Here is a 15,575-nt window from a genome sequence, read left to right on the forward strand (position 1 = left end):
GTGGAAACTTTTATTTGCATTGGTTGGCCCATGAAGGGATTTTCTTTATTTCCTCTCTCCCATCTTCCCTCCCCCTCCCTCCCTCCTTCCTATCTTCCCTCCCTCCTTTGCTTTCCTCCCTCCCTCCATCCCTTCCTTCCCTCCCTCCCTTCCCTTCCTCCCTTCTTTCCCTCCATCCCTTCCCTTCTTCCCTCCCTTCCCTCCTTTCTTCTTTCCTTCCTTCCTTCCTTCCCTCCCTCCCTCCCTCCTTCCCTCCTTCCTTCCCTCTCTCCATTCCTTCCTTCCTTCCCTTCTTCCCTCCCTCCTCCCCCTGTCTTCCCTTCCTTTCTTCCCTCCTTCCTCTCCCTGTCTCCCCTCCCCTCCCCTCCCCTCCCCCCCTCCCCTTCTCTTCTCTTTTCTTTCTTGAGACAGGATCTTATTCTATAGCCCAATCTGGCTGCATGCTTCGGTAGTCCTGCCTCAGCCTTCCAAGGGCTGGGATTACAGGCAAGAGCCACCATGCCTGGCTATAGAAGGGATTAAAAAAAAATTATGTTTAAATAGACTAGGAAGTAAAAGGAGAGTACCATGAAAGGCATTTTACAGAATGTCCCAGGTTGTTGTTTCATCCTGGAAGAGTATGTGTGTGATGTAGAACTGCATGGTGCCTGCAGATGAGTGTGCAAATTCAATTACTGGGCTAATGTGTACAGAGATGGCACCTTCCACCATGGACTAACAGACCGTCATGTTTAGTGAAAAGAGAGCTAGTGTGACAATGAAAATGAACTTTCTTGTGCTTTCCAGATGGTGACTGTATTGTATTGTAGCAGCAAATGGTTGCTGGCTTTTCCAGAGTCCATACACTGCCTTTGCCCTATATAGACCCATCAAATCTATTATTTAAAAGACATTCAACTTTGTCTTGTATCTCAGTTCCTAAATAATTCAAAGCTCTGACTTGTATAATTCTGCCTTTGTAGCTTTCCATGTCTTCTCCCCCTAGGAAAGCATGCATGTCTAGGCATTGAACACAGTTTAAAATGAAGAAGATGTTTTGCTTGATGCTGCTTTGTCTGTGAGCGTGTAAATGGGCCTGATGAGGATCTGTCAACTTGGGGATGCTGATCATTTGCTTAGTATCTATCAGTTAGGAAAATTGGGCCAGGAAATGAACAGCCTATGTAAAATTTGGGCTGTTTGTATATCCTCAGGAATACTTAGTGAGGTCATGGTATGTTTGATTGCCAGAGACTCATGGTCATGGGTAGACTGTCATCATGTATCTGGGTCCTTTGTCCTGTTCATTGTCCAGCGCTGAAAGCAGCTCTAGACACAGTCGTTATGGACCTTACTCTTCCTAAATTGAGAAAGCCACCCTTTCTCTGTTGGACAGGTGAGCATTTTAAAGGTACCTAGTATCCAGTTAGAAGAGGAATCATGGCTCAATCTTCAGGAAAGAAACATGGCCATACGGAGTCGCTGTCTCACATGGACACAGTATGCTTCCATGAAGGAAGAGTCTGTCTTCCGGGAAAGTATGGAAAATCCTAACTGGTAAGATTATTTCTCTGTGTGTGTTTTGATTTTTCTATTCTTTTAATTTTTTTTAGAAAGAGTGAGAGCGAGGGCTGGAGAGATGGCTTAATGGTTAAGCGCTTGCCTGTGAAGCCTAAGGACCCTGGTTCGAGGCTTTATTCCACAGGACCCATATTAGCCAGATGCACAAGGGGGCACAGGCGTCTGGAGTTCGTTTGCAGTGGCTGGAGGCCCTGGTGCGGCCATTCTCTCTCTCTATCTGCCTCTTTCTCTTTCTGTCTCTCGCTAATTAATAAATAAATGAATAAATAAATAAAATATTAAAAGAAAGAAAGAGTGAGAGCAAAAAGGGTGAGGGAGAGAAAGAATTGGTGCGCCAGGGACTCAGCCACTGAAATTGAACTTCAGATGTTTACACTACCTAGTGGGCATGTGTGACCTTGTGCTTGCCTCACCTTTGTGAGTCTAGCTTACATGGGATCTGGAGAGTCAAACATGGGTCCTTGGGCTTTGTGGGTAAGCACTTTAACTGCTAAGCCCTCTCTCCAACCCAAAAACTATTTTTTGGTACCTCAAAAAGTTAAATAGAGAGTTACCATTTGGGCCAACAATTATACTCTTGGGATATACTCAAGAAAAATGAAAGTATGTGGTACATGCTTGAAATTCCAGCACTCAGGAGTGGGAGGAGCTCAAATCAAAGGCCAGTCTGGATTATATATAGAAACCAAGACAGGAAAGGAAGAAAGAGAGAAGAGGGAGGGTGAAGGGTGAGAAGGACTAAGGAGGAAGGGAAGCAAGGAAGTCAGGAAAGGAGTTAGAGAGGGAGGGAGGTGTAAGGAAGAAAGACAATGAAGTAGCTTTATCATAGAATTACTGTATTAGAAAGTCTGTCTTCCTCCTCCAGATACTAGCACCAATTCATAATTAGTAAATAAAACATTTGTTTGTAAGAAAAGAAAACTGGAAATATGAATACACAAAGCTGAAGAAAAATATTCACAGCAGCATATCATATTACCTAGAAAATGGAACAAGTCAAATGTCTAGCAACTGATAAATACATACCCAAATGTGGTATATCTATAAAATGAGATAGTAATGACTTTTGTTATAATATGGATGAATCCCCAAAACATTACACTAAATGAAAGAAGCCAGTTGCAAAAAATTCATCTGTTACTTGGGCCTACTTATTTGAAATGTCCACAGTGGGCAGATCCAGAGACAAAAAGCAGATGAGTGGTTGCTGCGAGTTAGAGGCAGGGAGTGAGGACTGACTCCTAAGGGGGATGGGTTTTGGAGGGGTGATAGTGAATATGCTCTAGAGCTAGCTTTAATGGCTATACAATCCTGCAAGTACACTAAATCCTGTTGGATTGTACAATTTAAAAGACAGTAGTTTTTTTTCCCCTTTTCTTTCTTTCTTCCTTTTTTTTTTTTTTTTTTTTTGAGGTAGGGTCTTGCTCTAGCTCAGGCTGACCTGAAATTCACTATGTAGTTTCAGAGTAGCCTTGAACTCACAGCAATCCTCCTACTTTAGCCTTCTATGCCAGGCAAGAAAGTGAACTTTATGGTATTTATGTTGTGTGTCAAGTTTTAAAAAAAATATTTTATTTATTTATTTGAGAAAGAGAGAGAAAGAGATACAGAGAGAGAATAGAAATGCCAGGGCCTCTAGCTATTGCAAATGAACTCCAGATGCATGTGCCACCTTGTGTGTGTGGCTTATGTGGTTGTTGGGGAATTGAACCTGGGTCCTTAGGTTTTGCAGGTAAGTGCCCTAGCTGCTAAGCCATCTTTCTAGCCCTTGGTTGTCAAATTTAAAGAGTTAGGTGCCTGGTTTTCAAGACATGCACATTTTGAGTTTATATGTTGTCTCAGCTTAGGCTACGGTAACTGGAATACCATAGTCTAGATGGTGTAAGTGATGACAATTTGTTAACAGCCCTAGAGTTTGGGAATTCTGAGATGTAGGTACTACCAATGCAATACCTGGCATGGCCTGCTTCCTGGCTTGCTAATAACTGTCTATTGTTATGTCCTCATGGTGGAGAAAGTGAGCTAAGTTTGTCTCTCTTATAAAGACACTAATTCCATGTTTGGGGTTCCACTGTCATAACCTCATGTAAGCATCATTACTTCCCAAAGGCCTCATGTCCTAATACTTTTCCCATTGTGGGTTAAGGTTTCAACTTCTGCGCTGGGGAGATCACACAGTGGCAGAGTGCTGGCCCCACATGCATGAGGGCCAGGTTCCATTCCCAGTGCTACAAATAATAAAATAAGATAAATAAAATAAAATAAAGAAAACTAAATACAGTAAGACAAAATGTTTCAACATATGACTTTTAGGGTACGTAGACTTTTTTTTGTTTCTTAATTTATTTGAGAGTGTGAGGATGAATGAATGAATGAATATGGGTGTGTCAGGGCCTCCAGCCCCTGCAAATGAACTCCAGATGCATATGCCACCTTGTGCATCTGGCTTATATGAGTACTGGAGAATCAAACCTGTGTCTTTAGGCTTCACAGACATGTGCTTTAACTACTAAGCCATCTCTCCAGCCCAAGACATACATACATACATACATACATATGTACATATATATCTTTTAACATAATGATTCAGTCACATTGTCTACCAGTGTTTTCACATGAATTCCATGCCACATGGTCAGTACTTCATACACATTTAAAGTTTTATGATTAATTTCTTAGAGATAGATTTTGTTCATCTCATAAGATGAAGGTCTTACCGTCTTGCCCACCATGCTTGTTTTACCCCTGTGCTCGAGTGATGCTGCTGCCTCAGCTTCTCTGGTGGCCAGCACTACAGGTATGTGTCACCTCTTCTGGCTCCTGAAGACATATTGGAAACAAGTGTAGAAATCACGAACACAGAGAGTCAATAATACCTTTGGCTGTGAACCATGATTTCAGAGGATAACTTACTGTTCTTCTATGTTACTGTTCTGTGTTGTTGGAAGTTTTTATTATGCAGCCATTGTTTTAATGGAAACAGTAAAACCTTCTAGCCAAAATAACTAAAATCCTCAAATCTTAAATCCATTCCTGGGTCAGCCCCAACACTTGTCCAAATTATTCCTGTTTCTCTCGCTTTGGTCATATAGTGATGATTCTAGGGCATTCCTTCAGCCGCTGGGTAAGGGACAAAAAACATAATCAGCTAGATATCATGTCTGTTACACACTGTTCACACACTTGTCTTGGTCCATTCTTACTTGATACTTAGGTAAATTTTTGACTATTACAAACAATGTTGAAGAGAAATCTCATGGTTACATATTTTCTCATTTAGTCATTTACCTTTACGGAAGTTTAAATAAAGTAGGATTTCTGGTACAAAAGTTATGTGGTCAGATTCCTTTATACAAAGGTTTGACCTATTACTTCCTCTTCATCCCTTGTTTCTTTGGTCTAACAGACCAAATGATATAATTCTTTCCTAAGTACTATACTGTAGAGGCTGGGGAGATGACTTGGCAGTTAAGAGCCCTTATTGTACAAGTAAGAGAGCTTGAAACTGCCTGAGTTTGATTCTCCAGCCCCTACATAGACAGCTGGGTGTAGCCAAGTACATCTGCAAACCCAGTCTTGTGTGGGAGGTGGCCAGAGAATTTCAAGGGTTGCTGACTGAAACACAGTGAAAAACAGCAGCTATGGATTGAGGGAGAGACTCCATCTCAGGGAAACAGTGAAAGTAGACACTGGATATTCTCCTGTGGCCTCTGCACAGGCTCATGCATGTGCACATTGCATACATGTGTGTGTACCACAAAGAAAATACTTTGTTGTATGACACAGCAGATAATACTCACCAACACTCTCAGGGTCAAGGCTAGACCTCTCATGTAGTTTCGGAGACTCATTAAATAACTTGCCCACAGTGACACCCCTGAGTTGCTGAGCATGATTGAATGTGGGGTGACTCCATAGAAGACTGTTGAGCACATGGTTGGGCAGGAGCTGACGTGTGTAAGGGCTGGGAGTTTCTCACATTGCAGGGGGCTTTGGGTAGCAGGTATGGAGACAGAATTATCCTTTCATCAACAAGCAGCAACATGGAGATTTCCAAGTGGGGGTGAATGTGCAGAAAGGTGTGACACGGATTCTAGTCTGTTTCCTTAGCTCTTCATATAGACAGAAATTCTGAGTGAATGCGGGAGGAGCTGTTCAAAGAAGAAAGACACCTTCATTTCTCTTCTTTGTCAAGACTGTAGAGTGGCTTGCTTGAGAGCTAAGAAGATGAAATATGGACAGTTTTTATTTTTTAAGGCAATAAAACCACCACCACCACCACCAAATTCTGTCATGGCTGTGGAGCCTGAAAGTAGACCTTCCAGCTGCGTGTTGGTTAGCAGGTGTGGGTATGTGATGGGAACCAGGTGTCACTCTGTCCCTGTGCGTGGCTGCTTGCTCACCTAGGGCATGGGTTGGAGGTGCTTTCCATTAAGCATGGCCGGCTACTTGTCCTGAGGATAATTATCTCACAACCAGTGGGCTGGACCTCTACAGGTCTGATTTGGCTTCTGCTGACCACTGACTTTCCCATCGTTATGGCTCCTTTTGGACAAGTGCTACATTGACTTTGCCTCATTTGTGTGCTCAGACGTCTAGACCGCTCTACCATGCTTTCATAACTGCCCAACATCTTCTGTAGTTCCCATGGAATGGAATTTCTGTCCTTTTCCAAAGTTAGAGGGTCATTTTACTCATGCCACTCTCTTCCAGAGCCCAGATAGTCACACTGTGCCTCAAACTCTCCTGTCTTTACTCTAGTCCTTCTGCTGTATGAGTAGGGCTACATTTATTTGCTGCAAATAACAGGAGCTACATGTCCCAAGATGACAGCAGACCTACCTTATATAGGCTTACCATGTGCCAAACTGTTCTAAGTTCTAAGTGCTTAGTATGTCTGTGTGTATGGTATATGCAAACAAATGTACTTAATGCTCATGAACCTGATGAGGTTGGAGCTCTTTTTATCCATGTGTTATAAACGGTGGCTTAGAGAAATTAGTGACTTCAGATCCAAACCTGTCCACTTTGGCTTTAGAATCTATGCTATTAACAACTACTGAGACCTTCCTTTCAGTGAGAAGCTACTGTCACCTCGTACCTCAGTGAGCTGTACCTCCACAGACACTGAGTTTTGTTTCTACCATTCCTTGTGTCTCCCCATGTGTTCTTCATAACTGCCACAATTAGTGAGGGAATGATTATGGGAGAGAAAGAACCTGTCTTCCAAGGAGGGAAAAGAGATCTTGCCTTGAGACTAGGTGTGTCAACTTAGGTCATTATATCCTTCCGCGACCAGCAAGTGATCTTGGGAATGCTGCCGCTGTCTGGCCTGACACTAGCTGACCCAGTCTGAGTGAGGTGGGTTCCCTCTATAGTGCGTGAGGGACGGGCATCTGAGCAAAATGACTGAGTGCAGTGGAAGGGGACACTAGCTTTCTTCCCCCTTTTTTTCTTTTTCACTTTGTGCATTGTCTTTGTTTTGGTGGGGAAGGACCATAAACTCATTACTGCCAGTGATCACAGGACTGTCTCTGCAAGGGAGTCTGGCCTCCCAAGAACAAAGGCAGCTTCAGAGTTGCATGTTTTCCCTCCTGTGCTCATTATTATTTTTTAAAAAATATTTTATTTATTTGATAGCGACAGAGAGAGAAAGAGAGAGAGAGAGGAAATGAGAATGAGTGCATCAGGACCTCTAGCCACTGCAAACAAACTTCAGATGCATGTGCCACCTTGTGCATCTGGCTTACATGGGTACTGGGGAATTAAGCTTCGAGCTGGGGTCCTTAGGCTTCACAGGCAAGTGCTTAACTGCTGAGCCATCTCACCAGCCCCTGTGTTGCAGTCTGGTTTGCATTGCTGCTCACCCAACCAAGAGCAGCTTGTGGGGAAAAAGAGGTTTATTTTGGCTTACAGGCTCGAGGGGAAAACTCCACAATGGCAGGAAAAATAATGGCATGAGCAGAGGCTGGACATCACCCCCTGGCCAACATAAGGTGGACAATAGCAACAGTGCAGTGTGCCAAACACTGGCATGGGGAAACTGGCTATAACACCCATAAGCCTGCCCCCCAAAATACGCTCCCTCCAGGAGATACTAATTCCCAAATCTCCATCAGCTGGGAACCTAGCATTCAGAACACCTAATTTTATGGGGGACACCTGAATCAAGCCACCAGACCCTGCGCTCATTATTTATTAAACAGATCTACTTTCTACACACAACCTGCCCCGTACCCTCAGGCCCTAGTCAGGCCTCAAGACCTGTGCCCTACTAAACATCTCTTGGGTTAGAATCCCACCTCTGAAAATAACCTCAGGTCTTTTCTACTTTGTCCCTCTAATCCTCAGCTTCCTCCTATGGATAACAGGGCAATAGCCTTTCCTCCAAGGATTGTTGTGAACACGCTTATGGTGATGCCAGCCAAAGCTAGTCTGTAAACAATAGGGTTCAGTGTGATTATTCTTACATATTGTTATTATGATTTTAAAAACCACATCTTATTCCTTCTAATTCCTACTTTATGTGTGTGTGTATGAATGGATGTGTTTCCTGGGACTTGTGCATGGAAGACAAATGCTGTACCACTGAAGTACATCTCCAGAAAGAATAGCTAGAAATATAGAACAGTGTTGATAACTCTTTTGAATACACAGCATGCTGAGATCATACATTTTCCCAGTACACTATCTCTAGGATGTGGATTTTCCAACTCAAGAGTCATGGGACTAGGAGAATGCTCTTTTAGTTATAGTGTCAGAGTTAGCCCTGGAAAGAATAGTATTCAGGGGTCTGTGCAAACATTTGGAGTGAATCTATCTATCTATATAATTTTTCCTTTGTCCATTAAGAACATCAGTGTAGTGCTTTAGTGAATGTCCAAGTGTTTTGACTCAGAGTCATGGCTGATGCTCTGCTTGTATTTAGGACCTTCATGCAAAATCACCAAAGAGAATACTGAACCATTCTCTCCATTTCAGAATGGGTCCTAGTGATTGATCCAAAGGCTTTGCACATGTTGAGGAAGCTCTGTACAGTTGAGCTATTACCCTGGCTAAAAGTTTGGTATTATTATTCTTTCAGGGAGTGTCTCAGGAGGGCTTTAAGCTCATGGTAAAACTCATTTATTAGCTCCCAAGTCTTGCGATTATTGGTGTGGGCCACCATGCCCAGATTGGAAAGTGGCTTTTAATCTGAAATTTAAAAAATGCAATTAAGGTTAGCTCTGTGTGAAGTGTGCTTTACTCATGTAGAGCAGGACACAGTCAGGTGCTGCGGGAAATGGAGAATGGCATGTACTATTTTAATTTTCAGAAGAAAAAGGAGTCATAGACCCTGCTGCTCTCTGAAAACTTATCTGATGAGATAGGCTTATTAATATGTTATTTTTGTGTTCACACCTGTTCTTTAGGATGTATTTATTTTGGATTCCTCTCCTATTTGTTCTCCACCCTTATAATAGATTTTTATTATCCTATGTAGAATATAATAGATGTATGTTTGCTTTTAAAAATATTTTTATTTATTTGTTTATTTGAGCGAGAAAGAGAGAGAGAGAGAGAGAGAGAGAGAGAGAGAGAGAGAGAGAGAGAAAGAGAGAGAGAGAGAAAGGAAGTATGAATGGGCATGCCAGGGCCTCTAGCCACTGCAAATGAACTCCAGATGCATGCGCCACCTTGTGCACCTGGCTTTATGTGGGTCCTGGGGAATTAATCCTGGGTCCTTTGGCTTTGCAGGCAAGTGCCTTAACTGCTAGGCCATCTCTCCAGCTCTACATTTGTTTTTTATGATTGACACTTTACTCAAGTACTGTACTTCTAAAAGATAATCATCTTCCTGTGTTTCCTTAGGCATTTCCTTCTTTTTATAACTGGATGTATTTTGTGGCAAAGTGAGAACTTTTCCAACATCTTCAGGTATTGGGTGCTGGCGAGGCTTGCTTTGGCATGATGGGCTGAGCTGTTTGTTCTTGCTTATGCTTCCACACTCAGGGTGGTTTCTCCATGGCTCATCCCTGCACGTTTCCTATAGGAGAGTGTGTGCTTGCCCTCTGATTGAACCAGACCTTACATTTCAGATGAAAATTTCTCAGCCTAGCCAAGTATATATTAATGTCATTGAGTATGTCTTTTCAGTATGTTCATTCACCATTTATAAATTATATCTTTATTTATTTGAGAAAGGGAAAGAGGCAGAGAGAGAGAGAGAGAGAGAGAGAGAGAGAGACAGAGAGAGACAGAGAGAGAGAAAGCGAAAGAGAGAGAATGGGCACGCCAGGGCTTCTAGCCTCTGCAAATGAACTCCAAATGCATGCACAATCTTGTGCATCTGGCTTACGTGGGTCCCGGGGAATAGAACCAAGGTCCTTTATTTAGCTTTGCAGGCAAGTGTCTTAACTGCTAAGCCATCTCTCCAGCACAGGCAATAGCATTTTTTGATCAACCTCCAAACTTGCTTTTACCCAAGTGCTAACATTCTCTAGATCTAGTAACTTTACTTAGGAATTCTTTCTAAGCCTCATTTCTGGTGCTACAGGGCTTGAGGGTGTAGTTATCTAATAATCTGAATAAATACTATTGTGTCTCCCAAAACCCACCTCCCTGTACTCATATTGACCTTGATTTCCAGTACACTAGAGGGTGATCAAAGTCAGAGGAGCCCAGCTCCATAAGGATAAGCTGAGCTACAAGGTTTCTGCGCAAATGCAACATCTAGGCTGGAGCCTTAATTTTGGTGCAGAGTGACTGCCTTTCCAATGGTGTTCTCATAGTTGGGCCTTTCTCTGGCTTCCTGACCTATGCTTACTGTCTTGTGGTGTTTGTGCCCCAAGATCAGGGTTTTGCACTGGATTCCAGTATCAGCCACAGTGTGAGGCTCACAGAAGATGCTCTGTGGCCATTGTCAAATGAATAAAGGATGTTCTTGTTCTGAACTGAACTGGAGATGATGGAAGCAAAGGGAAAGGAATGACACTGGACAAAGGACAAGTGCAAATTGGGGAACTCTCTCTATTTGGTAGGAAATGGCACATAGAAAAAATCTGGAGCCAGTAATATGAGAGTCTCTCTTTATACTTCTTGGTCATCTGTGTGTTCTCTGACTCTGGGAAAAGTTGGCCTGAGCTCCTACTGAGTGATGTGAAGGTTTACTAAGATTACAAATAGGAATGCTCTACACTTGGAGAGTATAAAACAGTAAGTAAATGTAAATTGTTGTTGTATCTAATGGTGAATATATGCTTTTAAATATAAGGTGTCTCTTTGAAAGTTACTACATTTGAAATGTGGAATAAGCTGTTTCATTGAAAAGGGAGATGACTCTGTGGCGCAGGGGCAAGATGGCCGCAAGAAGCAGGTTCCGGGTGGCGGCGGCAGCTCAGTGCCGAAGGAGAGGAAAATACAGAGAACGAACGCCCGTCATTGGGGTTGAGGGCAAGCAGAGAGTTCGCAGACAGCCTGAGTTTGGAGTTTCTTCAGGTTATCAAGGATTCCCAGCAGCAGCATGGCTTGCGGCATGGAGATTTTCAGCAGTACAGGGGATACTGCTCCCGCAGACAAGACGTCTTTGGAAACGTTCAACTTTAAGATGGGGAACAGGTGCAAATTCACAGGGGAAAAAGTGACTGAAGATCTTCTGACTGATAACAGGTACTTGCTGCTGGTTCTGATGGATGCTGAAAGAGCCTGGAGCTGTGCCATGCAGCTTAAACAGGAAGCCAACACTGAACCCCGAAAACAGTTTCACTTGTCTCGCCTTCGCAAAGCCGTGAAGCATGCAGAGGAACTGGAACGCTTGTGTGAGAGCAATCGTGTAGATGCCAAGACCAAGCTAGAGGCTCAGGCTCACACAGCTTACCTCTCAGTAATGTTGTACTTTGAGCATCAAGAATGGAAGGCTGCCATTGAGGCTTTTAATAAATGCAAAACAATCTATGAGAAGCTCGCCAGTGCATTCACAGAGGAGCAGGCTGTGTTGTATAACCAGTGTGTGGAGGAGAGCTCCCCCAACATTCGCTACTGTGCATACAGTATTGGGGACCAGTCTGCCGTCAATGAACTCATGCAGGTGAGACTGAGATCTGGGGGCACAGAGGGTCCCCTGGCTGACAAACTAGAGGCATTGATCACCCAGACCCAAGCCAAACAGGCAGCCACGATGAGTGAAGTAGAGTGGAGAGGGAGAACAGTTCCAGTGAAGATTGACAAAGTGAGGATTTTTCTGCTGGGATTGGCTGACAATGAAGCGGCCATCACCCAGGCTGAAAGTGAAGAAACCAGGGACTGTCTGTTTGAGTCCATGCTCAGCAAGTGTCAGGATGCCATCCAGGCCGTGCGGGAAGAGCTCAAGCCTGACCAGAAACAGAGAGATTATACCCTTGAAGCTGAGTCTGGGAAGATATCTAATCTCTAGTATCTGCATAGCTACCTGACCTGTATCAAGCTGTCGACAGCCATCAAGTGGAATGAGGACATGGCTAAAGGTCTGCATAGGGCTCAGCTGCAGCAGCAGCCGGAAGATGACAGCAAGCACCCCCTAACCCCCTGGCCCCAGGATCTCATCTGCCTCTATGACATCATTCTGCAGAATCTGGTGGAGTTGCTGCAGCTCCCGGGCTTAGAAGAGGACAGAGCCTTTCAGAAAGAGATAGGCTTTAAGACCCTGGTGTTCAAAGTTTACAGGTGTTTTTTCATTGCTTAGTCCTATGTGCTGGTGAAGAAGTGTAGTGAAGCCCTTGTCCTGTATGACAAGATTTCTGAAATATGCCAGTGAGGTCATCTCCCATTAAGAAGTCTTCAAGAACAGCCCAAAGGACTTGCCTGACATGCAGGAGCTTATCACCCAGGTGTGGTCAGAGAAGTGCTCACTGCAAGCTGCTGCCATTATGGATGCAAATGATTCCCATCAAACAGAGACTTCCTCCCAAGTCAAGGACAATAAGCCTCTGATTGAACGGTTTGAGACCTTCTGCCTGGATCCTTCCCTTGTCACCAAGGAAGCCAGCCTTGTACACTTCCCACCAGGATTCCAGCCCATCCCTTGCAAGCCTTTGTTCTTTGATCTGGCCCTCAACCAAGTGGCCTTCCCACCCCTGGAGGACAAGTTGGAGCAGAAGACCAAGAGTGGCCTCATGGGCTACATCAAGGGCATCTTTGGATTCAGGAGCTAACTGAGCTCTTCTGGGGGCAGGGGAGATTCTGACTCTTACTCTGTATTGTGAGACAGGCTCAGGAAGTTCCATGACATTAAATCCAGGTCTGCATTGGCCCAGGGTGGAGCTCAGCACCTCAGCCCTGCATCCTTACATTTTGTGTGTTTTGTGACTTACATTCATAACCTGTCACCTTCTGAACCCTGAGCTTGCGTGGCTCTGTCCCCTATATCTCCTGGGGCTGCTGCTGTGTTTAAGCCGTGATTGGTTAACTTTGGTCAGTAGTGTGTCCAGAGGTTCCACACCATGCTCGGGGGCTTTGGAATGTCTCTTCAGTCCCATGGATTTGAAATGAACTCATCCTTGCCGGGCAAAAAAAAAAAAAAAAAAAAGGGAGATGATAACTGAGTTGGAAACAATGACATTTAACCAACAGAGAATATATGGCACTTGCAAAAAGAGTTTTTTGAGCGTCTTAGTGGATATCTATTGATTTTGTTTTTAATACTCCTGGACCCTTTGATTTTGATTTATGCATTAGTCTAAGGTTCAGGAGAGAATTTTAAAAATGCAGATGCATTGTAGTGAGACTAGTTTTCTAGTCAGAGTCAGCTCCAGGTGAATCTGCCAAGCAGGGAGTTCCAGAAACTTCTGATAACTGGTCAGGATCCTGTGGTCCTAGTGATAAGCAAACAAAGCTGGTACCCTTTTGAAACTTCCATTTTTCTTTTCTTTTTTTTTTTTTGGTAAAGCTCTTCTTAATGTTATAAAGCATGACCAGTTGATAAACTTGCTTTCCAGCAAATAAGTAAACCTACCCTTCTAAAATATTTGTAAACTTTGAGCCCTCCTTTGACTGTGAGAGAGGAATGATCAATATAGGGGATGACGGAGAGCTCAGTGAACCTGATGAATGTGAAATCCTCTGTTCTTGAACAGTACACATGGTAGCCATACTTTCTTTGTGTCAGCTTTTGCATCAATAATGGATAAAAAGTTTAGGTATTAAAAGTGATAGTATTATATCAGTTAGGCATTGATATAATGCAGAACCACTCAACGATCCCAAGACAGTTAAGAGAAACATGGTGACAATCTGTCTAGACACAGGATCTGCCTCCTCTGTCTGGCTGCATATCAGGGACCAGAAAGCTTGATTGTCATCAGGGTTATACTATTTTTTCAAGGAAAATTTAAGCTGGGTGTGGTGGCACATACCTTTAATCCCAGCATATGGCAGGCAGAGGTAGGAGGATCTCCATGAGTTGAAGCCACCCTGAGACTCCATAGTGAATTACAGGTCAACCTGAGCTAGAGTGAGACCCTACCTTGAAAGAAACAAAAACAACAAAGAAAAATTGATAACCTGAATACGTATACACATTGTACCCTGATCATAATCCTCTCCCACACCCTTCTTTGTCTTCCCCATCCCCTTCTAGTGAAATCCCCCTTCTTTCCTACTAGTTCTTCTATTTTGACATCATCATTTTTTTCCATCATCCATGACAACATGGGCCCAATATTATGCAGGTCTTGTGCAGGTAATGACAGCTGGTATGAGGTTATGAATATACCAGCCACTTTGTGTCTGGAAGACAGCATTCCAAATCGCTCTTCCCAGTCCTTTGTTTCTTACATTCTTTCTGCCACCTTCTCCACAATGGTCCCTGATAGAGATGTCTCATTTAGTGCTGAAACTCAAATGTTGCTTTTCAGCATTTTGGTAAGTTTTGAATCTACCCAGTAGTCACTGCCATCTGATAAGAGAACCTCTTTAACACAAAATTAGACCTGTACTACTATATGGACATAGGCGTAAATATTTGGAGGGCAATTTGGTGGGCATAATATATCAATTTGGCGCTGGAGAGATGGCTTAGTGGTTAAGGCTCTTCCTTGCAAAGCTAAAGGACTCAGGTTCAATTTCCCAGGACTCAACATAAGCCAGATGCACAAGGTGGCACATGTGTCTGGAGTTTGTCTGCAGTGGCAGGATACCCTGGCGTACCCATTTTCTGTCTCTCTGCCTCTTTCTCTCAAATCAATCAATCAATCAATCAATCAATCAATCAATCAATCCATTTTGTCAAACAACAGTGGTAGTTTCCCCTTGTGGCTTATAACCTTCCCAGCTATAGGCTTTGTGCTTGGTTTTCAGTACCAGGCATGAATTCCCTCTCATGGAACAGGCCTCAAATCCAATCAGAGAGCACTTGGTTACCCCATAAACATACATTTCATTACTTCACTACTCAGCATATCTTGCCTGGGTGGCCAGTTTTGTAGCTTGCAGCACCCACTGCTGGTAAAGACATTGGTGTCTTTTCTCACATGCTGCATAGCATTTCCCAGCAGCATGGCAGCTAGTCACAGGGAGGAGGGCTCAGCTTAGTTCTAGCTTGAATTCTCTGAGTGTGCTGTAGTTTTGTTATTGTGTCAAAATACCTGAGGAAGGAGGAGTTAGTGGGTGCATGGTTTGTTTGTCTCTCCATTTCAGAGGTTATGTTCCATGGTCAGCTAGCTCCATTGCTTTTAAGTCTGTGGCCAGGCACAGATCATGTAGGAAGGGAATGGTAGAGCAAAGCTGCTCTTCTCATATGGCCAGTAATGAGAGAGGGGGGGTGGTGGGCACAGTTACACCCTTCAGGGCATGCCATCATGACCTACTTCCTGTGATCAGGTGCACCTTATATAGTTTCCACTACCTCTCAATTATCCATACAGTTATGAATCCACCAGTGAATTCTTCCATCAGTTAGGTTAGACCTCTCATTGCATTGGGGACCATGCCTTCCACATTGAGCCTTTGGGGAACATTGTGTCAACAATAGCAAGAGGCAGTACTGCATGCTTTCCCTGCTA

At 43.6% G+C, this 15,575-nt stretch overlaps 1 protein-coding gene and 1 pseudogene across 4 annotated transcripts in view; both read left to right on the forward strand.

Annotated features, from left to right (window-relative positions):
- Positions 1-15,575, forward strand: part of Prelid2 (PRELI domain containing 2) — a 140,176-nt gene that overhangs the window by 26,676 nt on the left and 97,925 nt on the right. For all 4 annotated transcript variants that reach the window (XM_004664715.2, XM_004664714.2, XM_045133166.1 and 1 more), the window contains one exon: positions 1,376-1,536. In XM_004664715.2, coding sequence (XP_004664772.1) covers positions 1,376-1,536 — 161 coding nt within the window. The remainder of the gene's footprint in view (positions 1-1,375; positions 1,537-15,575) is intronic.
- LOC105944498 lies at positions 4,291-12,784 on the forward strand (annotated as a pseudogene).

This window comes from Jaculus jaculus, chromosome 13, assembly GCF_020740685.1.
Source record: "Jaculus jaculus isolate mJacJac1 chromosome 13, mJacJac1.mat.Y.cur, whole genome shotgun sequence".
Taxonomy (NCBI): Eukaryota; Metazoa; Chordata; class Mammalia; order Rodentia; family Dipodidae; genus Jaculus; species Jaculus jaculus.